We start from the raw sequence: 27,168 nt of genomic DNA on the forward strand, positions 1-27,168 counted from the left end.
TACAATATTACTCTCTTTGTTTCAGAAAAAATGGTGTTTTAGCTTTTTTATTTTGTTTTAAAATAAATTATGTATTTAAGGATTTCAAGAAGGAACTGATTTTATTCTTCCAAAATTATCCTTGTTTACGTAATCAAGAACTATTTATTAGCCTCTTTTTTTTATTAGAAATAAGTAGTAAAAACACTTTTTATTTTCTAAGAATGAATAATTTCTTAAGAAGTATGTCCAAATTAAAAATATCACGCGTTTTGAAACAAATAGATTATCATTTTCAAGTTGTTAATATAATCCTTTTTAATGCATTGCATTCATTAAATTTTGTATTACTATCATATAGTGTAAAGTCCTCAAATAACTTCAATGCTATATGCCCTTACAATGTCTGAGATATAAATTGAAGGTTAAGGTGGAAAAAAGAATATTTAGTTCAATTACGTTTAAATTTGTGTATTATTTACTTATTGAGATAAATTTTGATGTTGATTCAGAAATTGATCATTTCATTTAATTTTTCTATTAAATATTGGAAAGAGAAATCAAATTATATCAAACTTCATATCTTAATAATAGGCTGTCTACGTAACGAACACAGTAGTGTTTGTGGTCTAAATAATTACTTTTTTTTTAGAGTAATACTTGTAAAAATTTGTGTCTCAATCTGCTAAAAAGACAACCAAATAAGAAAAAAGGAAATATAATAGAAACAAAATAGGAATATTTTTGTTTGGTTATGGAATTAATAGTACTATTATTGTTTTATCCGTATTTCTGTCTTTTACTGTTGACCCAAATTCATAGGTACGGAGTGATTAATTAAAGCTCAAAACATGGAATCTTGGACAGCTCCTTTTGACGAGTCAATTACTAAAGGCCACATTAGTTTTCTTTTCTTGTCCTTTTTTTTCTCTTTAAACTCACTTTTATAATATAAAAAAATAATAAAAATAAATACTCCCCAAGGTATGATATATATTGAATTATCATTTCATATAGAAAATTTTAGTATCGTGATTTTAGTATGATGGTATTTGGTGTGTAATATAGTATACATTTTAATTGTTTTTGATATTTAGTACGGTATTTGGTATGTAGAAATAACATAACGAAATATTGAATATCATACCGAATATATAGTTAAATAAATAATATATATTATTAAAATACTAACAAATATGCAAACCTAGTATTAGTATAAATTAAATGTTTAGAAGTTGAAAATAATTAAATTGATCAATGAATATGCATTAATCATTTAGTTTTTCTATGTTGGTCAAATTTATATTTTCAAGACTAATAACTCTTAAGGATAAAACTAAAAAAATAACATCACTTATACGTTAATTTTGTGAAATGATGAATATTAAGAATCATTTATTTTTTAAAGTAAGCACACATATAAATAGGAAAGGGGGAGTACTATTATACGTGTGATATGAAAATATAATTTAAGCCGTCGTTTAAATATAGAAGGAATTGTATGTCCCAATCAAAAAGTGCCAGCTGGCAGTGCTATGATTTCCCTATTCCGAAAAGGTTTAGGAAATTAAATGGGAAATTTACGATTAAAATTTGAAATTGAATATAACATGAACAAGTAATCCTTCTGCCATACAGATTCTTTATATATACTATACTTACTATTTATATAATGCAGTATTCTTTTAATTATTTTGTACGTGTTCTCTTAATTTTTCGTTTTTATACAATTTTGCGGTATATATTTTTGCAAACAAAAAGATTTGTCAAATTTGCCAGATATATTGAACAATGATCAAAGTCAACATTCCGGTTCACTTTCTTGCTATATTTATTTGCTTTTTTTCTTTTGCATTATTTCCATTGAGTTGCGACTTGCGTAATTGGAGAATTTTAGTAATTTAATTGATTGACTATTTGAAATTTTATATTCATGGATCCAATTCTATTCTTAGTAATCCTCTCTCCTTACCCCCATTTTTTATTTGAAAACCTAAACAGATTTTTACCCGTAAATATCAAACTACTTAAATTATTCTCCAATTGTTTTTCTCCTTTTTAATTTTATTTTTTACAAATATATAATTTTCCTATCCGGTTGTACATCCGGTACTTGTGGTGGTTTCCATGATTACTTTTTACTTAATTTTGAATTGTGTGATCACTTTGTTTCAAAGTTTAATTTTATTTAGGTCACACGGTTTCATACTATGTTGAAATATACATCAATGGTATGGTATCTATCAATGCTTAATATGAAAAATTATTGGTTATATAATCTGCACTTTATAATAAATGACCTAATTATGTAAATATATTTTACACTATCATCCAAGTATAAAACTTTAGCTTTCTATAGTTTTGCTTAATTTCTTGTAACGTTTCCTTTTCTTCTTTTTTTCTTAGGATGCTGTAATGACAAGTGAAAACTCAAAACAAAGTGAAATATTAATGAAATTGAAGTTGAGGAGTGAAAGTCACGAGGGAGGCCATGAAGGTACAGAATGTGTTGAGGCAGATGCACAATGTCCTTCAAATACTCAGACTCCAAAAAGGTACTTTTAGACATGACAAATTTGTTAAATGTAATTCTTCTCTAATCTTATAATATATGATATGCACTCTTCTATTTAGTTAGTTTTCCACATTTTCTCACTTATTTCTAAGTTGTTGTTTTTTTAAAACAGAGGGAATGAGAATCAACCAGCTGAAGACAATTCAAACCCTCACCAAAGTGTAAGTACATTTGGATTTTTGACTTATAATCATGTCAAATAATTTTACATTTTCAATATATGTATTCCCACTTTTAGTATATTGGAAGCTGCATATACTACCTTCGTTTCAATCTATTTATCATATTTTTCTTTTTAGTCCGTTTCAAAAAAATGTCTCTTTGCTGTTTTAGCAATTTCTTAATTTCAACTTTCCACCTGAGATGTTTATGACAATGAGATTAAATGACATATTTCTAATTTAAAATCACAAAATTCAAAAATCTTCTTTGTTTTTTTTACACTTCGCTCCAAATCATATAATGAAACAAACAAATTGAAACGGATAGAGTATTTGTCTTTTAAAGTACTAATAAACACACATACTTGTTATTCCTTGCAGGAAAATGCTAATTCTTTAAAAGCAAAAGAAGATGAATTGAGGAAGGAAATTTGTACTCTCTCTTCCCTACTGAAGAAGAGTGCAAAATCTTGCATGGAACTTAAAAAAGAGAACTACAACTTGCTGGTCAGTTCCCCCTTCTTTTTTTATATAAGTTTAAGTTATATACATTGTTTGATTAATTTTTCTTTGCGAGGTGATTATGCACAAACTTTTATAATAAACACTTATTGTCAGAATTAACAAAGTTTAATGTAGTAATTTTATGGAGATACTAATACAAGTTAAATAACATGTTCAAATGGAGCAGCAAGAATTGAAGAATAAACTCAGCAAGAATGAGATCTCAGAACTTGAAGCCATGAATCCTGATGGAAATTCACAATCTCTTGATAACGACAATGAAGAACACTGCCAGACTTCTTCAGAATCATCGGATGAGTCCAACTCATCTCCAGATTGCTATTCGGATGACGAAGAAGGAGATGATTCTGATTCACTCACACCCATGCTAATAATAAAGGAATGAACAAATTCTGTAACTGAATGATTTGTGATGTGTTTGTACGTTCATACAATTCTAAGTAAACTGGAGAAGTTAATTCATACAATCTGTAGAAGGTTTTAATTTATCCTATTGGATTAGAGTTTCTGATAATGATTTCCAACTGCATGCTCTTCTCTCTCTACTGTGCATTTCAACTATTTTACCAGCTACTTGCTACCTTCCACTAGCACAAGTATGAAGTACCGGTAACTCTGCCCGGCTAAGTAGAAGAGAAAAAATCACCTTGTTTTTTGTTTACAGACTTTAGTGACCCGTTTCTTATTTGGATCAGATTACAGCAAGAACAAGCAATAAGATTACACAATAGATTTCACATACTTTGGTGACCTACAACTTGGATTGACACAGAAGCATGGTGGCACCGGAGTAGACAGACCTTGCATCATCTGCAAAATGAGAACACCCGGTGTTATCACTTATTATCATTAATAATAAACCTTCTGCAAATAAATCTTACTGCAACACTTCAAATATTGTCGGTTAACCCATGTGTATAGCTTGGGAAGTTATGAAGACAAGACCAGCACACTTAAGGTGAACTATCATTCTTCTTCAGAAAGAAAAAAAAAGAAGATGATTCAACGAAAAAAAATAAAAGAAAACAAAAGGAAAGAGGGAGAAGAAGATTCTTATTTTCTGAGGGAGAGTGGTCGGAAGAGTGAAATGTTCACAATTTAAGAAAACCATGCTGGCATATTTATGTGTTGTATGTCCGCAAGCAATGTCAAATAAGAATGTGTATAATGTCACACATACAGGCCTAACTATATCTTATCAGGGAACAGAGAGTGAATACCTGCTAGTTTGGCCAAACAATATTCATCAGGGACATTGCTTTCTACTTCAACAACTACTTTAGCAGCCGCAATCCCAACTGCTATACTTTGCATGACATCTAAACCAGCACACAAAGAAGCTATCGTTCCACCAACTAAACAATCTCCAGCACCTGTAAGCCTCACTACTGAAGCAGGAAGTGCAGGAAAATGGACAGCAAAAAGATCTGACATCGGCATGCACATTGAAGCACCAAAAATTTTGTCCTTTGGGCAAACTGTACTAACAGCTTCATACAACTGCTTACTGAAGTAGGGGGATTGGTTTCCTTTGAAAGCAAGTCTCTGAAGATTGAACTTTGCTTTGGAGCATACGAGTACCCCTTCTGATCCAAGTGTTACAACAAGTACCTTAACACCTTTGTCTAGCAAAACCCAAATAGCAGGTTTAAGCGTTTGGAAGAAATATTCCTTGGACAGCTTAGTACTACTATCATCTCTCCGAATTGGTTGAAATATCTCTTTGCCAGATACTGCATTTGCCATGGCTACAAGTTCATCTTCATTAGGTGATGCAAAAGTTACCTGCAAAAACCTTATTATTTAGTTACAATAACAATGATATTACTTATCTAAGAAGAGAAAATCATGCAAAAGGTCCTTCTGTGTGCCTCACAAGGAAAGATATACAGCCAATCCAAAATGATTCTTCCTGACTTGTGGAAGTTCCCAATGCTAGAATATATAGACACCAATCTTTTCTACTAAAAAGAGCTTAATGCCAAATTGCTACGAGTCACATTCATGTTTGAAGCTTTCAAGTTTTAAAATTCAGCACAATAAGAAGATTAAGCAGTACAATTTTCAGTAGAGCATGAAAACAACAAGTTTTCTCGAGAGTTCTTGCCTCTGAAATGTCAAAGAAACCACCCCTATTTGACTCATTCAGAAATTTAAAAATTACTGTGCTCAAGTCCAAATTAAGCATCCAGATTCGGTCTAAGAACAGCAATGCCTACACATATTGTTTGAGGAAACACATAGAAGGTAGAAATCATAAAATACAGTTGAAGGGTTTTGCATTTAGTATCATATACCAACAGAGCTAGTTATTCTTCACAGTTTTTAATCATATTAACATGCAGTACACTCCTCTTTTCAGGTCTTTTATTTAATATCCAAATAAAAGGCATATACACAAGATGTCAAGAACTCACATACTGAACAACTGAAGCAACTCTTCTAGATTTGGCAACTGATACAGGCTCAAACCATACTGGAGTATTAAACTGAGCAGCCACTGAGAGGAAAATGTTTGAAATGGTTCATAAATATCGATCCATGTACTAAAGTACTAAAGTAGTAGATAAAGAACAAGCAATATTGAGTATATTACAACATTTACAAACAAGAGATATTAGACTGCAAGGCAGTAAGTAGGTTTCAAGCTTTCTAGATAGAATTTTGATTAATTGCGCCTACCCAATAGATAATACAAAATACTCGGTTCAGTATTTGCCCAGTTACATAAACACGAGAGATTTACTATGGAGAAATGTTGGAGAAGAGTAATTCATCTCCCAGTGAGGAAGATGATCATTCAAGATAAGACTCCAAATAGTAGATGAACATCTAGTAAAACTTACACTTTTGGAATTTAGACAATAGAAAATGACCAACAAGCAACAAAATGGACTCTACAAGCTGCATATAAGTTATCTACAGAATATTTCTAATAATTCAAGCATATTTGTGTAGCTCTATTTTTAGAAGTTTGAATTACTTTTAGCTGAATCCCAACACTTTATCCCTACGTAGATCTGTGCCCTGAATCTTAAGATTTACTTCATGATGAATCCGGTTTCTAGATCTGCACCTGTATCGGATACTTGCACCCCTAGCTGGACAACACAGACAGCAGTTAGAAGTAGATTGCTTGTGCAGAAGAAAATATGCTTTGTAGTTTTAAGCTTCAACATTATTTCCTAAAATACAACTTATGTGTCGCTTTAAGCATATATGTGATATCTTTTTCTTCAATGAAGAGCATGTATGTGGTACTTTGAGAATCAATAAGTTCTGCTATGCATATCACCACTTGATAAATATATATAATGAGAAACTTAGCACCTCCTGAACAACGAAATGCAGATTAATTGACAATGTATAGAGGGAGGTATTTACGTTGACAAGATGCTTCAAGAGAAGAAGAGGTCAAGTTTGCATCAACCATCAATATTGGACTGCAGCTTATTTTGCACTTGAACTTTTCTATCCACCTTGGAGTGAGAAACTGTTCCTGTTTTAGAGGCATTAAACACACATTAATAGTAGGTAACAGGGAGTATTAACTTTTAACTGCTTCATCTTTAAATCAACTCACAATTGACTCTACATGAGCTACACCAGCTGCCACTTCACCTTTCTCATCAAAGATATGACAAACAACAGCAGTTTCAATATTCTGATGTCTCTGGATACCTAGTCAAGGATGACTAATCAGATTCTGCAGTTGATCTTTAATACATGAGAAGACTCCAATGTCAAAACATGACTAGTTGTTCACTTAAATGGTACGCAACTAGCCTTCATTTGGCAGTAGGCAATCCGCTTCCATAAAGTGAAAGCATCACTCTAATTCCAAAGTAGGCAAAATGATTTCTCAAACACTTGGGAATGTGTTACAGGGAGGAAAAAGAGAGAGTAAAGGTGTATGTAGTTAGAAAATGAACCCTCTTCTCATGTCAACATAGTTAATGGCAAATGAACATATAGGTTGACAGTTCATTAAAAGGTCAAAAAGGTTACCTTCTATAGATAATCCAGCAGATTCCCAGTGTTCCAGTAGCATATTTCCTATAAAAATAGAAACACCATGTGCAAGTCCTCAGTTCTCAACTCGTATTAATTTGTTGTTCTAGAGTGATGAGACAGAAAAGCTTCTAGAAAACATTAAGCTATCCCATTATTGGAATTATTTTTTTTTGGTAACACTGTTAATATTACCATAGACAAACATAATCAGCATGAGTACAAGCTAAAGGGCACCTCGACGTTATTGGAAATTTCAATGCCGAGTTATATCATAATCTACACATGTGTTTGTTAACAGGGGCAGAGCCACCTTGTAGTAAGGGGTTCACCCCCTTCGGCGAAAAATTATATTAATTATGCATGGATAAAATAATTTTTTATGTATATATAGTAGATGTCGAACCCCCTTCGGCTACTTCGTGTGTCTATTTCTACAGATTTTGAACCCTCTTATTGAAAATTCTAGCTCCGCCACTGTGTCTGTATAACAGCGCATCACTGTAGATTCAGTCAATAAGGTCATAGCAATAGATTTACCTGTAACATTAAGGTGGAAATTCAAATGGATTTATTTTTCCAGCTCACTTGACATGACACTCTAAACTATAAGATGGGGGAGAACATAACCTACTTACATCATTCACGCTAAAAGTTAAGTTTTCTTGGAATAGATGACAGAGATAGTAACACTTATAAAGTGGTCATGATACTGCAAAATATAAAACGGGGGAGAACATAACCTACTTACATCATTCACGCTAAAAGTTGAGTTTTCTTGGAATAGATGAGAGAGATAGCAACACTAATGGTAACACCTTCCTAAACCTGACAGCATGTTCTTTCAACAAATCCAATCCGTTAGGACTGTCAGAAGTGTCTAACCATCATGTTGTGGGAGAATTTATCAGTTATTACCAAAAAGACCAACTCCATAAAATGTGGGACGAGTGGCAACGGAACTGTGCCAACTATAGAGAGAATTCACCTGCCATGTCAAATCCAACAGCACTTATCATAAATGGTCTCGATTCAAGCTTCGAGATGCAGTCAGCAACGTTCCTTGCCACACCACCTAATGAAAAGATAACCTGAATATGATGGTGTCATTATTTAGTTCATCAAAACCAAATGGATGGATCATTTAAATAAACTTTAAGTAATTAACCCATTGCGAATATGATGGTGTCATTACTTAATTCTGTCACAAAACAAGGACTAATATTAGCATGATTGATTTGCAATAGGAATAAATAAGAAACCTTTCATTTTACATTATATGAGTATCTATGAAATATCTCTCTCATTGTTCTGTCCATTGTGTTTTGTGATTTTTTTTCTTCCAATATCTTAATATTTTTACAATTTTCGAACTTGATAAATTGGCCTTTCATCTGCAAGTTCAAAACCATGTAGCATTGTGCTTCAGCAACCGTGACAAGGCAAATGCTGCAATTATCAAAAGCTAACCGAATTTCACACACTAAAGTTCAATTCTTGGACAAGACTGATATGTTGAAGAAAAAATGAGTATCAAAAATTACACTTTTACAGACTAAAGCAGTAAAACAACACTATGTACATACTTATATTTATGATCCAGAAAAAAAAAATAGTTAAAAAAGTTGATACCTTTCCGGGAGTGGTGGTCCTTGGATTAGCATGCATGGAAGATGTTGCATTTACATCCAACACCATACCCCCAATGACTACTGGCTGTACTGTACACTTTCTAGCTTGATCCTCTTTGCAGAAACCCTAAATTGAGCATAGATAATTATGAATTACGAATCAAGAAATATTGAATAGTAATAACGATTCTCTAGAAAAAAATGGTCACCGATTGGACGCCACGAGGGGTTTCATTTTCCGGCGAACTCATATCGGAAAAACGAGTTCTTTGACTGAAAACGCTACTCTCCGTTTACTGTCACTTTGCAGCTGCACTGATTGAGGTGGGAAGAATATTCTGATTCATCTCTGTTATTGGGCCCTCAGTAACCCATTCACTTATTGGGCTTCCTTTTTGTTTGTAACTTGAAAAAAGGGAAAAAATTGTATATAATAGCAAATTATTAATTCAAATTAAATGTTATAACCACAGTTTGATTTAATTGTACCCCATAGCAAAATGTTACTATTTTCCCTCTCTCCTTGATGAATCTCGCTCGCCACTCTCGGCAGTCTCTCCCTCGCCTCTCTCGCTTTTTAATACAAAACGCAAATGTATAAAATGTGTTTGTATTTGTATAAAGTGAGAGAAAATTGTATATATACATATATTTTTCATTTTCCCTCTCCCAGATCTCGCTCGCCACTCTCACTCGCCTCTCTCACTTTATACAAACACAAATGTATACATTGTGTTTTTTTATAAAAGCGAGAGAAAAATTGTATATACAAATACAAATACATATATTTTCGTCCTATACGCTTATGATTATACAAATACAGATCTTCCCCTGGACAGTTTTCTTTTGTCTTTCTCTCTTTTCTCGCTTTATACAAACGCATATTATACAATTGATTCTTTTGAATATGTATACCGAAACAAATTATACAATTGTTTCTTTTGTATATATGTATAGCGAAATATACATATTAATAGCCATAGCAAACATATAGTTTGCTATGGAGTGCAATTATGCAAACTATAGCTATAGCATACAAATATAATTTTTGTGTTTGCTATATGTGAAAGTTGCTCTAAAAAAACAAGAGCTTGATATTATTGGGCTAAAAGTCCAAAATCCTAGAGTGTATATATATACACACAACTTATACACTTTATACATTTTTGAAAAGTAGTTGGTTGAGGTATTTAGGACCATATTTATCCTATTAAAAATAACTTGTCATAAAATTTTAAATTTCACAGATATAATTGGGCAACACATTTGAAATATGAAACCTCATGATATTGACTACTTCTCAAAGATGAGATTAAAAAATGGTCAGTGAATGACATTCCTACATAAAAGCAGCAATTTTTGGGGCATGAAAAATAAAGAAATTGTAACCAAAAAAAGGACAACTAATATGAGATGAAAAAATATTTAAGTATATTTTATCAGGTAAATTCACTAATGTATGTCTTGATAGAAAATTGCAATTATTTAATAAAATAATTAAGATCTGCACAAACTGATCCATGCCCGAAGTCAAATAAGGCAATAGACTAGTCCAAAAAGTGTGTAGTATATACGTATGGTGAGCATGAAGATATATAATTTGAGATCTTTTGCAACAGTCAACACTATATGGCCCTTACCAAATTGGACTTTAGTACATCATATTTGACTTTTGACTCGTAGAATTAATAATAGTAGTATTACTCTTGTTGACAGATAAGTGTAACCAACAATATTATAAAAGATTGAGCATCTGATATCATTATTTATAAACTTATTTATTTAAAAAAAGTATACTAAACAGACAATATAGACGTTATTTTAAAATCTCTGCATGATTTAATTTGTCGCGTCTGTTATTTGATTATTGTATACAACTTATGTACAGTCTATCAACATGCAACCATCGATTATTATGTCGAACAAAGGTTTCTGTTTTTTCCTAATATTAAAATCCTGTGTATAATAAACTTTTGAGAAATAAATGTAAGCCATCAAATTAATTTACTTCCCTAAACATAATATTAAAAAAAAAATTACATAAATTTTCATTTCTTTTGAATCGAGGGTCTATCGGAAATTATAATCTATCTAACCTCGCAAGAATAAAATCCACATATGTTCTACTTTAATATTTAAACAAATATAACTTGTGAAATTATACTAATTATGTTATCGTTGTTTCTTTCGTAATTTGTTGGCAGTCTAAATCAAACCCCAAAAGTATTTTTTATGATATATGACAAGATAATAAAGTTGGCAGCAAGACTTAGAAAAATCTGCAGCAATATAGTAATGTTCAAAGCCACGTGAAGTGGACTTTTAAGCATTATTTTTTGGTGAATTATTGTTGCCCACAATTTGATACGTAATTAATACTCACAATAATTAATATCATTTTCTATCCTTGTCCCCAATTAATTAAAATACTTTTTAATTAGGGTAAGAAAATAAATGATTCATTGCATGTGGCTACATTAGTTGGTCAAAGATTCACAACATTAGCCATAATTTCCTAATTTTTATTATAGTAAAACAACCTTTGTGAAAGTACAATAACTAATTGTTAGATTTACCAAATAGTCCAAAGCAAAATATTTTTGATACAGACAGGTTCTATTAAAAAAATAAAGAATTAGTTAGCAATAAACAAAAAACTGCAGCTAAATAGCAAAAAAAAAAATCATGTTAATTTCATTTAGTGATGGACTATAAAAAGATTATTTAATTAGCTATAAGTTTTTAGCGTCAAATGAATTAGAAGTTATTGATAAATTAATTATATAACTAACATATTTTCTTGTGTGAATTTTTAACTTAATTTATGTCAGAAATACTATGCGTTGGGCATAGGTAAAACCAGTGAGACTTGATTGATTTTTATTTAGCATTTCTTTTGTCGGTGATAAGAAAATTCACAGTCGCTATTCTTTATATTCGTACATGATAAATCTCGCTTCAGTATAATAGTCTGCAAATTACAGAGGCTAAACCACACCAAGCAAAATGTCGTGAGACATGCTCTACCGAGCTAGAAAGCATGATGGGGATTGGAAACTCAAAACCTTGAAGATCACCTACTTAACCAACTCGATAACCCTTACGGGTGATTATAGCATTTCATTAACTATTTTTTTTATTAAAAAAATCTATAAATATATAATGGCACGTCGCTGTTATTAACAGCCTAACAGCCTGTAATTACAAGAAACTGTTTAATTAGACGTAAGCATGAAAAGGTTAGGAATGTGGACATCGACTCCTATTTATAACTTCAATTAACAATTGATTGTATGAATAAGATTTGACAAGTCCTAATTTCTAATGGTAATTTCTTAAAAATGAATTTGGTGTATTAATCATGGTGTTTTCATGAACTCGTCAAATTGATGAGTTTTAATATTAGTAATACTTGACTTCAACTTATTATAGTACTATGATTAATGCATGGGCAGGTCGCGTATAATAGACTTTTATGATCAGGCTATTTACAACCCAACAGGAGCTTAGTGTTGGTCTATTAATAATCGATTTGATTATAATTTATTTGACAAAATATCAATTTTTTTCTCCAATAAATGCTCACTCTATTAATACTTAGGATATAAATGAAAAAAGATCATTAATACATTTTAAATTTTCTAAAACCACAATATGTTTGAATAATTATTTTTTGCAAGATACGAACAGTACTATAAAATTGAGACAAAATTAAAAATCAACTATATCAAAGACGTGTTGGAGTTACTAAAACGTTCACAGTAAAAGTATTTAAATCAAATTTGAAATATATTGATATTTTACACAATTTTATCGACACTAAATCAACACGAATGGACTAACATAAATTTTAATTTGTATAGTTAGCCTACTAATCTTACTTTTGAATCATAATTTATAGAAGTTGAATTGTCTAACTTGCCAGAAAGTGGGCAGCCATAATTTTATAATTATATCCAACTAACTAGATCAGAAAGCAGCAATAATTGAAAGTCATGAATTGGTTAACTAGAAAACTTAACTAGTAATTAATTATTAGGTAAATGATTTACTAATTATAAGAAGTGGAGTATATAAGCTTGATTTATTGGGATCAGAGTATTTTTAATTCGGATTGTTCATGTGGACATATATTTCAAAGATTCTGCTATTATCATCTCCGTTTTTATCTCTAAGGAAAATAAGATTTGTTGGTCTCATTTACAAATTGAATTAAAAAAAATTATTTTTTTCTGATCTCTTGTATCTAAAATTAAAAAATTCTTATAAAAAGTAAATTATAAAATAAATTTTTTTATGAATAACCTACAAAATCAGTTAAACTGTATTTTAAAGAGATTCTCAGGTTCTAATATAATTACGTGCAACTAAGGAAAAAAGAAGTCAATACTTTGACCAAGAAAAAAGGAAAAATTATTTGGTACTCAATATTATTGAAAGGCCGTATATTATTTGTTTCCGTCACACATAAGTCATTTAACTATTCACTAATATCCATTTAAAAATCACTCTCATGTACATATTCATTTATTTGTGGGTTTACACTTTCACAGTTGAAAAAAATTGATACCCTTTTTAATCCCCATATACGAATCCTTTTTATCTCCATATTCGAACTAATCAAAAACGAATTCAAGATTTAAATTTTATGAATTTATATCTAATATGTATACACATAAGTATATATTTTGCATTGAAAATTACGTGTTTAATGATTAAACACACACCAATAAATATTTGACTTGCTCATATTCAACTTGACCGTTTCGTTTACCACCAGCTAACACGCATTACGCAACATAGAGAAATATTTTCCAGTTCTCTATATGTGATGAGTCATGATTTTGATGAATAGATTATTTTGAATTGACTCACAAGACAACAAATTCCACATTTTGGTGAACTGAAGATACAGTGAAATAGACTAGTTGCGATACTCATGTAATATATATTTGCTTTGTCCACTTTTAATTATCTTGTGCTTTTCAAAAGTTAATTTAACTAATTTTTAAAGTAAAATTAAATTATATTAATTCGATATTTAAAATAATAATAATGGCAATTGTAGTAATCTTTGAATTTAGAGAAGTCCTGTTATGGATTTGTGTCTGTTCATTTATTAGTAAAAAATATCCACCTGTCCAATTAAATATCCCCTGTGGGTCTACTAGTCCATATTTAATTTATATTTAAAATGAAAACAATTAATTTTATAGTTGAATATTCTGTCAGATGATTCACCAAACGAGCCAGTAGTTGAGTGCCAAAGAGAGATATCGATTCCTTAAATATTATGATAACTCACAAAAGTCTTTGTGATTTTCAATCATAAATCCTGTTATATTTAAAGGATTTGATGAACGGCAATAAATCGAAATAAAAACGTAATTTATTAGAGAATGAAGACCATTTAACATGTCATAATCTAGTTGAAATGACAAACGCTACGATGCGATTGAGTCTTAAGGGGATGAGTATAGTCTTAACCAAACCCCTAAAGAATCTTTTTTGAAGTCAAAGGTATAAGGGTGTGTTTGGTATGAAGAAAAATATTTGTCGGAAAATGTTTTTCCATTTTCTCATGTTTGGTTGGGCTAAAATGTTTTGAAAAATGTTTTCCAAATCAACTCATTTTCCTCAAATTTAAGGAAAATGACTTCCCTTCAAAACTTAAGGAAAACATTTTCCAAAACTTTCTTTCAATTTCAAATTACAATTTTTTTTGTTGAAAAAATCAATTTATTTTGTCCCTACCCTCAAACCAGCCCCCAACCACCCCCCCAAAAAAAAAGAAAAAAATTTAAGTTTGTTTTTAAAAAATATTTTCAACTTCAAATATTCATTTTAACACCCCTACCCTCGACCCCCCCTACTACGCAAGCTAATTTTCCCTTTTTTCTTTTCTTTGATAATGTTGACTAAGTTATCGCTGTTTTATCTGTGTGCCCTAAGAATTAAGCAATGAAATTACCCTTCTCGTTTCAGGTTTGTGGCTTCGATCTATTGCGTAGTGAGGGGCGTTCATATGTTTGTGATGTAAATGGCTGGAGCTTTGTGAAGAACTCTTACAAGTAAGTTTCTTCAGTTTCCTCAAATATCAATTAAATGAGACATATACTCCAATCTAATCTTTCCTACTTTTTTGGTGTTAGTGTAGTTGGTGTATCATCATATTATATCATTACTGACATCACTTAATCTGTATGGTTAGCATAATTACAATAGTAGCAGCTATATGACTGGTACTATCTTCAGTTTGTGCATTATATGATTTGTTCTAAAAGATAGTTATTGCAACGATGGCCAAATAAAGGTACTATGACGATGCTGCTTGTGTGTTGAGGAAGATGTTTCTAGATGCAAAAGCTCCACATCTTTCATCGACAATCCCACCAATTTTACCATGGAAAGTCAGTGAACCAGTTCAGCCTTCTGAGGGGTTAACACGTCAAGGAAGTGGGCTGATTGGCACATTTGGACAAGCAGAGGAACTACGATGTGTTGTTACAATTGTTCGGCAGTAAGACATACTCCTTATGCCTCTTAGCCTTGCTGGCAAGATCCATTTGTCTCCTTTACCTAACCATTCTCAACTGTAACAGTGGTGATAGAACTCCAAAACAAAAAGTGAAGTTGAAGGTTACTGAGGAAAAACTCTTAAATTTGATGTTAAAATACAATGGCGGTAAACCTAGATCAGAGGTGCTTCTTTGCTTTCATGGTACAACTGCTTTTCTTTATCTTTTTTCTGATGTCTTAGATGATTAATATTTCAAACTTGCACAGACAAAGCTCAAAACTGCTGTGCAGTTGCAAGATCTTTTGGATGCCACCAGAGCCTTAGTGCCACGTTCTAGGTTAGTGAGACTCTTATTCTTAGAGAGCATACATAATCACATTGATCTCTTCACCCCCCCACCCCCCACCCAAAAAAAAATAAGTTTGTTTTTAAAAAATATTTTCAATTTCAAAAATTATTTTCTACTCTAGTAAAAATAAAAAATATTTCTCAAAAATATTTCAATTTCCTTCATACCAAACACATCCTAAGTATAGTAGAGGAATATATTTGTTAATTGTCATCATCACAATAATAATATCAAAGCTAAGAAATTAAAATAACTAAAAGAGAAGTTGCGGGGAAGCCAGGTATAACAACTGGCATTTCTATATGTATATACTGTATATAGCATATAGCTCAACAATGGCCATATATAATACTGGCTACACTTGGATAATTGCTGACAACTTGAGTAGCAAGTGGAGAAACATAGCTGCCAAAAATATATTATCAAATATACCTCGATATTTGTACTTAAGAGTTACAGATTCCAATTATATCTCATGTCATTCAAGAATTTTAACAAAATACAAACAGTTAGATTATGAAGGAGTTGTTTGGCAGGAAGGATAAAGATAATAATCTCGAGATAAAATCTCACTAATTATACGATTGTAACAAAATAAACTACACATATATATAGCAGGAATAACTAATTTCATTACATAGGATAATTTTGTTTATCCCATCGCCATACATTAAGACACTTGTTGACACACATTTGGGGGCACTCAACCACATAAAAGTATGCATATATAAAATTTGCGTATATTTTATTCTCTTCATCGACACATGCACTTTATAATATACAAAAATGAAAAAGAAAATATAACAAGTTGTAGTGTGAATATATAACTAAATATAATAAGGACTTTTCTAATGAAATGAGTGTGGGGCATTTGTTTCATTAAGCAGTACAAGATATCAAGCCCATCAGTGTTGACTCCAAACATATCAACAATTATCATCCATGTTTTCAAAATTTCTTTCTTCGTGATGCAATCATTAATTTGACTTTATTTCAATTTGGAAAGCAACTCTCGTATATGATCACTCAATTATTGATAATTATCTCATAAAATTATTTATTTAAATCTTTTTTACTATTAAAGTTGTAGTCACTATATATTCTAATAACTCAATTATTAATAATTATCTTAAAAAGTCATTATTTTTTTATAACATGAAAGTGGCCCAAGAGTAGGGGTCTTTGTTTCATCTATTTTACTAACGTTTAGTTCACTGTTCTATTTCTTTTGCTAATAAAAGAAAAGAGACTTATTTTTCACATCAACTTATTGACTCATCATAGTATGGAACAAAAAGGAAGGATCTTACCTTTTTCCTAAGTTATACTTAGGTCCAATAAATAAACATTGTAATATAATAATATTCACATAATCTTTTTTCTTGACTGAAATAATGTAAGAAACTATGGATAAGTATCATCAGCGTGTTCCGTGAAAGAATACCTACTACTGAAAATTGCAACTAATATTTTATCTCATCTTTTCTGGTTACTTACAAATTAAATAGAAGAAAATTGAATAAATATTTCAAAAAGATACTCAAATATGAAGAATCATGTATCAAAATTAATTAAATTTATTTTCGTTCCATAAGATCATCACCGAACTTAGGATAATGAATCCCCTTAATCTTAATGACTAGAACTAAGTTGGATTATAACATGTACTCATTTTTAAAAATATGGTGCAAGTTATTTTCATTGGTTTTGATAATGACTTCATTATAGTGGTATATCATGTTGTTCTTCTCAAAATATGTGGCATTTCTATTCAAAGATTATTAGATTATGACATGTAAATTCATGTTTCCCATGCTTTAAAGGCAGTTCCTTTTTTTTTTCTCTAAAAAACAATTACTACTTTATATAAAGAAGTTAGGAGTTGCAAATTATCCAATTTAAATCTAGCATCATATTATAATTAGCACATGGCTTTAGCTGTTTTCTTAGTTAATTAATACTAACTTAATTTAGTGCTTACAAAATGTGAGAGTACTCCTAAATAATTTAATTCTTGTGCGATGGTTGTGTTCCGTACGAATTAAGGAAACAAATTTCAGAAAAGAAGTTTTCTAATTTTTAATTTTAAAAAGAGAAATTGATCTTCCAAATGAAAATAGAAAAAACAGATTTCACTAGTAATCGCATTCCACAGTGATTGTCCTTCCACTCTCCAAAATACCTCATCCTCGCCCCCCATCCCCCCTAGCTCTCATCCCCATTATCCTACATCCCCTACAACTTCCAACCACTATCACCTATAGTTTTTGTTATCTAAATACTAAATCTATTATAAAAATAATAGATCTATTTTGATTTGATAAAATACACAAATAAAATAATAAATCTCTATGTTGTTGTAAGGAGTAAGTAATTAAAAAACGAACATAGATTGTGGTAGTGCAGTGATGAGACTGCTCCATCCTTAACCAGATATCTTGACTTCAAGTTTTGAGTATGGTGAAAATTCTGTTGAGAGTGTTATCCTCAAATGGGTCTTGCAATGCACGATCCAAATTTAATTGAAGCTCCAACACGAACTCTGACACTAGGTCGGAAACCAAAAAAAAGTAATTAAAAAAACAATGGGAATAGTAATCAAAGACAAATAATGACAGAAGGAAGCAGCTAGCTAGCCTAAATGAAGGAATTGGATAGGGATGAGGGTTCATTGGATCCCAATATTTCATTTTAAAAACTAAAATGCCCTCCTAGGTATGGAGGAAACTCTCCTTTGACTTTTCTAACCTTTTAAATGACCAATGAGTCCAACTTAGAGATGTTTGGCCTTAAAAAATAATTTAAAAAAAAGGAGCTGTTTGGCCAACCGATTTGGTCATTTGGAGGTAAAAAAAATAAATTGAAAACCAAAAGTATTTTTAATCATCTTTTTTTAGAGGTGTTTGATTAATAAGTAAAATTCTTTTCCATTTTTTTGTAGTAATTTAAAATTGTCTTTTTAACGATTATGTGAAGAACAGTCAAATTGCCTAATTATTCTCATAAATTCACTTTGTCATTAATGAGTTTATGAGTATGTTTGAATTAACTTAAAAATTGGTTAGAACCTTTTTTAAGTTATTTTCACCTTTTGGAGTATTTGACTAAGTTTAAAATAAGTATAAAATGATGATCAATATGTTAAAAACCAAAAATAAATTTTCCTTATTTTTTATTTGTTTAACATTATTTAAGTTTAACTTTTTATTCTTTTAATTTAAAAACTATTTTTCTTAAGTCAATCCAAACGGACTCTACGTAAAGTAACTCTTTTCTGATTTTCAATAGATTCACTTTTTGATTTTATATTGGGTACTCTTTATCCGCATCATTTCTATGAAAGGAAGAGTTTTGATATCTTTCTGCAGAACTTTTGGATAAAATTTTCAGTAGGAGTATAAACTTAGTACTTTTTGCATATACATCAAACAATCGAATTAGCTAATTCAATTGTTCCTAATTATGTTTCTGCTGTTCCATATATGGTAGTACTTAAGAAGATAATTTAGTCATTAATTGATCGACGTGGTTAAGTGTAAACCGACCATAAAATTGGATGTCGGCATCACCAAAACGAACAATAATATGTAATGACCTTGTTTTTTTCTTTCTTTTTGAGTTTCTCCCTCATTCGCTATTCATGTTAGAGTACGATTAATTCAAAATCATTTTGTATAATTCTATTTGAGGAATAAAATATTAACATAAAGATTTAAATTCGAAATATCTACTTAAAGGTAAAAATAGAATTGATATCGATCACACCATCTGGTGCTTATAATGAGCTTGTTGTAGTTAAATTAACTTGACTTCGACTAACATTTAAAACTTTCAACTTTATATATGCTTCAGTAAACACTTAAACTTGTACTATAAAATTGAACAAGTAGACACACACCAGACATGCCCAACGTCTCATATATAATACATGTAGGACGCTAAGTACAACGTTATATGTCCATTTATTTAACTTTATAAATATTTAATTAATATTTATTTATACATATTCAAAGTAATAAACATAAATATCAGCTATAATCAAATTTAAAAATCATATCCACCTTAGAAAAACGAGTCAAGTATAAAGATCCAATAAACCAAAATTAAAATGGACCCCATAAGCTCAATAATTTAACATATATTAGGTCAATATTAGGGGCCCTTTATGTATATAAATAGAGGTGTGTGATAAACACAAAGATGAAGACCACACACTCTTGGGTGACTCTTCCCAACTATACCTTCTCTCTCAGGCTAGCTAATTTTTCTCTTCCAACAATGGAGGAAGATAAACAAAACCAGGTAGCTAGAATTCAAGATTTTGATCCACCAAAGAAGCCAAAAACAAACAAATATGCAATAGCTTGTACTTTTCTAGCTTCATTGTCATCCATCTTGCTTGGTTATGGTAACTACTTTCATTTTCTCCCTTCTTATTACATACTACTTCATTTATTACCTATGTACTCAAATTAATTGTCTCTTTTTCCGAAAATAGTTATCTCAAATTATTATTATTATTTGACAGTAATATTTATCATCATTGAATTCTATGCCACTAATTTTATCAATATATATCGAATTTAATACTAAAACACTTAAATATTGTTATTCGTTAAGTTTAAATTTTAAATCTGTTTCTAACGATTTTATAACTTTTTGGTTCATGCAGATATTGGTGTAATGAGTGGAGCAATTATCTATATTAAGAAAGATCTCCATATTACTGATGTCCAAGTAGAGATTCTAGTCGGAATCCTCAATGTTTACTCTCTCTTTGGTTCCGCCGCCGCCGGTCGGACCTCTGATTGGATTGGCCGCCGGTATACTATGGTGGTGGCTGCCGGAATCTTTTTCGCCGGAGCTCTCTTGATGGGTTTTGCTACAACTTATGCCTTTCTCATGTTTGGTCGATTCGTCGCTGGAGTCGGAGTCGGGTATGCTCTCATGGTTGCCCCGGTTTACACAGCTGAAGTCTCGCCGGCGTCATCTCGCGGTTTTCTTACTTCCTTCCCCGAAGTTTTCATTAATTTCGGTACGTGGTAATTTTTAGTTAACAGTTAAAAGTTTTTAGTTATATATACGGATAGTAAAAATATTCACGCATTCGAGCAAGATTTATGATCCTAAAAAGATGGATAGTATGACTAATAAAATATCAATCTAACAATCGTTCTCTATTTTTAGATTTTAATAATAATAATATGTTTTATGAAATTATTAGTACTATTTTTTAATTATAATTAAAAAAAAAGAAAAAAATTTGAAACCAATGGCGTGGGACTTTGAATTTGACGTTGAAATTGTCGTTTTCTGAGTCAATAGTAATGACAAACAACATGTTTTTGTCGTATCATTTTATTGATACGATAGAGAAAAATATATTTTACTGTATATAATTCGACAGTAGAATCCCTCTGCAACAAATTAAAAAATAATTAATAAGATATTTATTCATAATTTGAGGATGGTGTATTTTTCAAAGACGATTTTAATTTAATCTCTTTATGAATATTTTATGAGTTTGTGAAATATTTGAGATGTCTATATAAGGAAATATAATATTTTTTATCTAGACATGAACTAGGGTTTAGAGTTAAATAGCCTCAAAGAATCCTAACTAGAATTGAACATACCATGTAGAGTGAGTTAAATAGCCTCAAAGAATTCTAATTAGAATTGAACATACCTTGTAGAGTCCCAACCAAAATTTAACGGGATCTGGAAGAGTCCGACAAAACTTCAATGTCTACCTCTCAAGGCATTTTTTTGTGGATTCAAATGATTTATATATAATATCCAAAAAAGATCTTTACTTTTGTCAGTTGTAATTACTATAGATTTCGTGCCATCACCTATTTTTTATTTTAGTTTGTTTTCTAATCGGTAGCAATTTTATATTGAATTTTCCATTTGATATGTTTAAAATTATAAAATATATTTGATATGTTTTTAATTTAAAATATATTTGATATGTTTTTAATTTAAAATTACAAGATTCATAAATTTCTTTTATTTTTTAAAATTTGTGCCGAGTCAATATATATATCAAATAAATTAAAATAAAAAATAATATAATTCTCCATTTTTTTTTATTCCAAGACTTGGGAGAGATTTCTTTATTTTAAAATTCTTGCTTGTTCTAATAAAGTTCTGGTTGGTAACATAAAGACGTTTTGAAAATATCTATCAGGAATGAAGTTTAAAAAGTGTGACAAGTTATTGCAAAGTAATCTAAGTTGTTGAGATTTAAAAGATATCTATAAATGAACACAATTCTTACTGTATTAGAAAAGATACTACCATGTCATTTTATTAAACAAATATTTAAATAAAATTATATACATATTTTTTAATTAAATCGAAGTTTACGTGATAAATATTTATATTTAGTTTTTATCAAATAGACTCAGATAAATTTGTTAATGGCAGGTATATTGATGGGATATGTATCTAATGTGGCGTTCTCCAAACTTCCAACTCACCTGAGTTGGCGATTTATGCTCGGAATCGGAGCAGTCCCATCTGTATTCTTGGCCGTTAGTGTTCTGGCTATGCCGGAGTCACCGCGTTGGTTAGTTATGCAAGGTCGACTCGGCGATGCACGGCGAGTTCTCAACAAAACATCCGATTCCTTACAAGAAGCTCAATTGAGACTCGCCGATATCAAACAAGCCGCCGGCATACCGGAGAACTGCAACGACGACATTGTCGAAGTACCGAAACGCGCAAATGGAGACAACGTATGGAAGGAATTGATCTTCTCCCCGACGCCGGCCATCCGACACATTTTAATCACCGGCGTTGGAATCCATTTTTTTCAGCAAGCAAGTGGAATCGACGCCGTCGTTTTGTACAGCCCGAAGATTTTTGAAAAAGCCGGGATCAAGTCCGATCACGACAGGTTGCTCTGCACCGTCGCCGTCGGAGTAGTCAAAACGTTGTTCATTCTAGTAGCCACATTTATGCTCGACAGATCCGGTCGCCGGCCGTTGTTATTAACCAGTGTCGGCGGAATGGTGGCGTCGTTGGTGCTTCTCGCCACCGGCCTCACAATTATCGACCACTCAGAACAGAAATTAGTTTGGGCAATAGCACTTTGCATATCAATGGTGTTAGCTTACGTGGCGCTCTTCTCTATCGGTATGGGTCCGATAACGTGGGTTTACAGTTCGGAGATATTTCCGTTGACGCTCCGGGCAACTGGATGCAGCATAGGGGTAGCAGTGAACAGAGTAACAAGTGGAGTAGTGTCAATGACGTTTTTGTCCCTCCAAAAGGCGATAACTATCGGAGCGGCGTTCTTCTTGTACGCCGCATTAGCGGCGGTGGCGTGGGTGTTTTTCTACACATTGATGCCGGAAACTCAAGGGAAGACTCTAGAAGAAATGGAAACATTGTTTGGAACTTTTTGGAACTGGAGAGAGAGAGGGAGAGAACTGAAAGAATTAAAGAAGACGGAGAAAAACAGTAACGATAACGGCCAGATTCAGATGGGTACTAATAATCCAGCTATGCAAAATTTTATGATGGTATCCGCACAACCAAACATAGTTGTGTGATTGTTTGAGACTTTGGATAATAGACAAATAACAATATATGAAAGGAGACAACAATTTCCTAATTTTGTACATACTACTACTTCAATATGTTGTGACTTTTGATAATTTGGATAAAAACTACTACATGTACGATACATGACAAATATTTATCAAAACCAATACATGATGTGTAAACAGAGGTAAAAATTATCTCAAACTGCCTTTAAAATATGTCATTTTTGTCTCATTACCCAAAAAAATTTCCTTAAAATGGTCCTTGAATTTCTTTAGAACAAATAACCAAACTCGAGATCAGCATTGAGTTTGTAGCTATTCACCTTGGAGGAGAGTGATGCTTTTGAAGTGTCAAGTATATTTGAAGGAAAATAGTGATAGTTGAGTGATATTTTGGTCTTAAATGAATCACAAATGATATTTCAAGGCAATTGCCTAAATTTGGTGGCCATTTAGGGAATTGACTCGCAAACCAACACAATATAAATATTAGGTCCCATAACGTTTTTGGTTGAGCTCACGAAAAGGCACAAGATAAAACGAGCAAAGATCGATTGAGATGTTTTGATCATGCTTTGCATCAACCTCTAAATGTATCATAGTTCTGAAAATTTAGCGGGTGGAGTTGTCAAAAGAGGACAAGGTGGACCTAAGATCATATTCTCTCGAAAGACCTACCAACTGTTGGAATCAATGCAGATCAAAGAAAAGATGATTAAGAAATTGCCACTTCAATGGTTAATTGGTACCACTAAAATCTCAACCATCTGCGTCTTCTTACAACTTACAAACTCTCTCTTTCACCTTTTTAATATTTTTTCAGGCCCATCGTCCACTTTCTCCTTCTCCATCCTGCCACTAAAAGATGTGTCGTCTATTTCAAGAAGAAATTTAGGCCATAACTTTTATGAGATTTGACTTTTTCCCTTTTTATTTCTACTTTGCTTTGTTTCACTTGAACTAAGGATTTTTCGAAAATGTTCTCTCTCCCTGCAAAAGGTAAGAATAGGATTTGCATACACTCTACTCTCTACATTCTTTGCTTTATGACATTTCACTGAATATGTTATTATTAACTTATGTGAGATTCCTATAAAAAAATCGTTGACTTCGTGTCGTTCCGTTAAATATTTGACAAGTGACACAAACTTTGCTAGATATGATAGCTGAAAAGAGAAAATGGAAATTTTGACCAAAGTAAGTCATTATGTAAATCAATTCACCAAAATAATATGTTTTTTGAAATTTTACAAAACTAGAATAAACGTATTTGGCAGTAACGTTTTAGGTATTATTTTATTAAAAGAAATCAGTAACAAAAAGACAAAAAGCTGACGGAGTTAACAGACCTAAAACGTTACTTTCAAATACGTTTTATTAATTCGTTACTCACAATCACGTTTTATGACTAAAATGTTACTGACCATAAGAACTCTTTAGAATTCGATTACAGATAGAGGCTAAAACATAACTGAGTGTCTGCACATGTATCCAAACTTCGGAATTATGAATTTTTTAAAAATAAAATATAAACATATAAGTTACTATGTTTTAATTAATTTGTAAGAAACTGAAATTACAAATTTGTAATTGAAATCTTATCTTTTAGTAAGATTTACATCCAGAAATTTCAAATTTAAGTTTCAAATTAGTTGGTCAAATACCTAACTGACAAGTTAATCGAAATCACTTATTGAAATTTGAATCTATCTATGGAAGAAAGTCAAATTCCAAGAATCAATTCAATATATTTTTTTAAGAAATTTTTGAAAAAGTGGGAAATTTATAGTGACAAACATAGCAAAGACGACAACTGTTTGAAATGCCAGCAAAAGAGTTTTGCTTACGGAAACGCAGAGGTTATTTGTGAAGTCGTCGGAGAAATATGGAAGAAGAGCGTCGTAATAATTGGGGGCGGCGGAGTTGTGGGAGTGACTAGTGAGGTTGATGGTGGTGAAAGTCGGGAGTGTTATTAATGGAGAAAATTTCGCCTTTAGAGATAACGATACATCAGATATAACCTTTTAGTCTTAAAACATCTCTGTGAGTAACGAATTAATAAAGCGTATTTAAAAGTAACGTTTTAGGTATAAAACGTGTCTGTGAGTAACGAATTAATAAAACGTATTTGAAAGTAACGTTTTAGGTCTGTTAACTCCGTCAGCTTTTTGTCTTTTTGTTACTGATTTCTTTTAATAAAATAATACCTAAAACGTTATTGCCAAATACGTTTATTCTAGTTTTGTAAAATTTCAAAAAAACATATTATTTTGGTAAATTGACTTACTTAATGGCTTACTTTGGTCAAAACCAGGCCTTAAAATGTTGGTGGTCCTCTAGTCTTTTACTCTTGCCATGTGCATGTATATTATTAGCCCAATTGTGGCCCAAATTTCATGGTCCTATTACGCCACCATCTTTGTTGTTATTAAGGGGTACAAAATCGAATCAAATTGCAAATTGAGTCAAATTGAAAAAAAAAATCGACTAGTGGTTTGGTATTGGAAAAAAAATCCGATTATATTTGGGTTGGTTTGATTTCAACTAAAAAAAAACAACCCGACATTATATATATAATTTTAAAATTTTATTTTATACGTAAAAATATTTACTTTGATATAATTTTTAAATATTTCTTATACTTTTTCATAGTTTTTATCTTTTAATATATTATTTCATGTTGAAAAGTTAGAATTCTTAATGGTCCAATAAAGATTATAGTTCATAGATGTTGGTAATTATAATAAAGCTTAAATCAAAATCAAATTAATACTAATGCAAAAAGAAAATCAATTCAACACTAAGAATGACAATAATATTGAATATTTGTTCTTTAGTTTTACATAAGTTTAGACAATTAAAATACATAATCTAATTTTAATTCCTTTAATATTTAGTCATGTAACTAATACTTATTAAACTTAATTTTAGCATGATTTAGTACTTTTAAATTATGATCATTTTCATTATGACTTGTTAATTTACAATATTTGTTTTACGCGATTTCATTATAATTTTGTTGTTGGATATTTTAGTGTCATTAATCATATCATATATTTTTGGGAAAGGAGTTTGAAAAATACTTCAACTTTGGCCGAAATTGTTGTTACAATACCAAACTTTATGGAGGACCTTTTACCCCTTGCACTATTTAATAGTGTGTTTTAAAGGTATATATGTGCCCACGTGTACACATTACTATTTAAAATGATGTAATATTTATGATGTCCACGTGGGCACATATATACCTTTAAAAATACACTATTAAATAGTGCAGGGAGTAAAAAATGTCCTTTCCAAAGTTCGGTATTGTTACAGCAATTTCGGTCAAAGTTTGGATATATTTCAGACATTTTTCCCTTTTTTGTTGTTGGATATTTTAGAGTAATTAATCATATCATATTTTATGTTATTTTCTTAAGAAACACCTTATATAGTTGTATTTTGGTAGGACTAAAGAAATATTTGAAATACAAGTAAATTATATGTTTGTATGAATACTTTATCGAAAAAACCCGAAAAATCCGAAAAAACCTGAGGTTGAAAAATCTTATTTTTATTGGTTTGGTTTGGTTTATAAATTCAAAAATCCGACACAAATGGTTTGATTTGATATTTGAAAAGCCCGAACCAATCCGGCCATGTACACCCCTAGTTGTTATTTTCATTAGTGGCCAACTGGATGGCGTCAGCTTTAATTATAGGATTTGTGAGGAAATTAACAGTTGTTTATAAATCTGCATAAATCTGTAATTGTGATTATTTTTCAATACATATGGGTCAAAAGTGGTTATTTGTGAATTTTATCCTATTATACATAGACCTAATTAAGCGTTCTATTCTGCAACCTCATCCATGGAA

The 27,168-nt window shown here is 31.1% G+C and overlaps 2 protein-coding genes across 2 annotated transcripts; one reads left to right on the forward strand and one right to left on the reverse strand.

Annotated features, from left to right (window-relative positions):
* Positions 1 to 3,622: 3,622 nt before the first annotated feature.
* LOC102599035 (pseudouridine kinase) lies at positions 3,623 to 9,242 on the reverse strand. The gene is made up of 9 exons (XM_006365455.2): positions 9,092 to 9,242; positions 8,884 to 9,009; positions 8,240 to 8,342; positions 7,249 to 7,296; positions 6,824 to 6,921; positions 6,625 to 6,739; positions 5,658 to 5,740; positions 4,461 to 5,025; positions 3,623 to 4,050 (listed from the first exon to the last, which is right to left on the reverse strand). Exons 1-9 carry the CDS (start codon positions 9,131 to 9,133, stop codon positions 3,992 to 3,994), a joined length of 1,239 nt encoding a protein of 412 aa, XP_006365517.1. The 5' UTR covers positions 9,134 to 9,242; the 3' UTR covers positions 3,623 to 3,991.
* A 10,701-nt stretch (positions 9,243 to 19,943) lies between these two features.
* Positions 19,944 to 23,474, forward strand: LOC102599356 (polyol transporter 5-like). Its single transcript, XM_006365456.2, has 3 exons — positions 19,944 to 20,159; positions 20,424 to 20,786; positions 22,184 to 23,474. Exons 1-3 carry the CDS (start codon positions 19,952 to 19,954, stop codon positions 23,311 to 23,313), a joined length of 1,701 nt encoding a protein of 566 aa, XP_006365518.1. The 5' UTR covers positions 19,944 to 19,951; the 3' UTR covers positions 23,314 to 23,474.
* Positions 23,475 to 27,168: the final 3,694 nt, after the last annotated feature.

Source organism: Solanum tuberosum, unplaced genomic scaffold, assembly GCF_000226075.1.
Source record: "Solanum tuberosum cultivar DM 1-3 516 R44 unplaced genomic scaffold, SolTub_3.0 scf00555, whole genome shotgun sequence".
Lineage (NCBI taxonomy): Eukaryota > Viridiplantae > Streptophyta > Magnoliopsida > Solanales > Solanaceae > Solanum > Solanum tuberosum.

Coding starts and splice junctions, on each gene's coding strand:
- LOC102599356 (XM_006365456.2), top strand. CDS start 19,952: ATGAAGACCACACACTCTTGGGTGACTCTTCCCAACTATACCTTCTCT. Junction 20,160..20,423: donor ATCCATCTTGCTTGGTTATG/GTAACTACTTTC, acceptor TGGTTCATGCAG/ATATTGGTGTAATGAGTGGA. Junction 20,787..22,183: donor CGAAGTTTTCATTAATTTCG/GTACGTGGTAAT, acceptor TGTTAATGGCAG/GTATATTGATGGGATATGTA.
- LOC102599035 (XM_006365455.2), bottom strand. CDS start 9,133: ATGAGTTCGCCGGAAAATGAAACCCCTCGTGGCGTCCAATCG. Junction 9,010..9,091: donor CCCCTCGTGGCGTCCAATCG/GTGACCATTTTT, acceptor TGCTCAATTTAG/GGTTTCTGCAAAGAGGATCA. Junction 5,026..5,657: donor TTGCTTCAGTTGTTCAGTAT/GTGAGTTCTTGA, acceptor AGGTTTTTGCAG/GTAACTTTTGCATCACCTAA.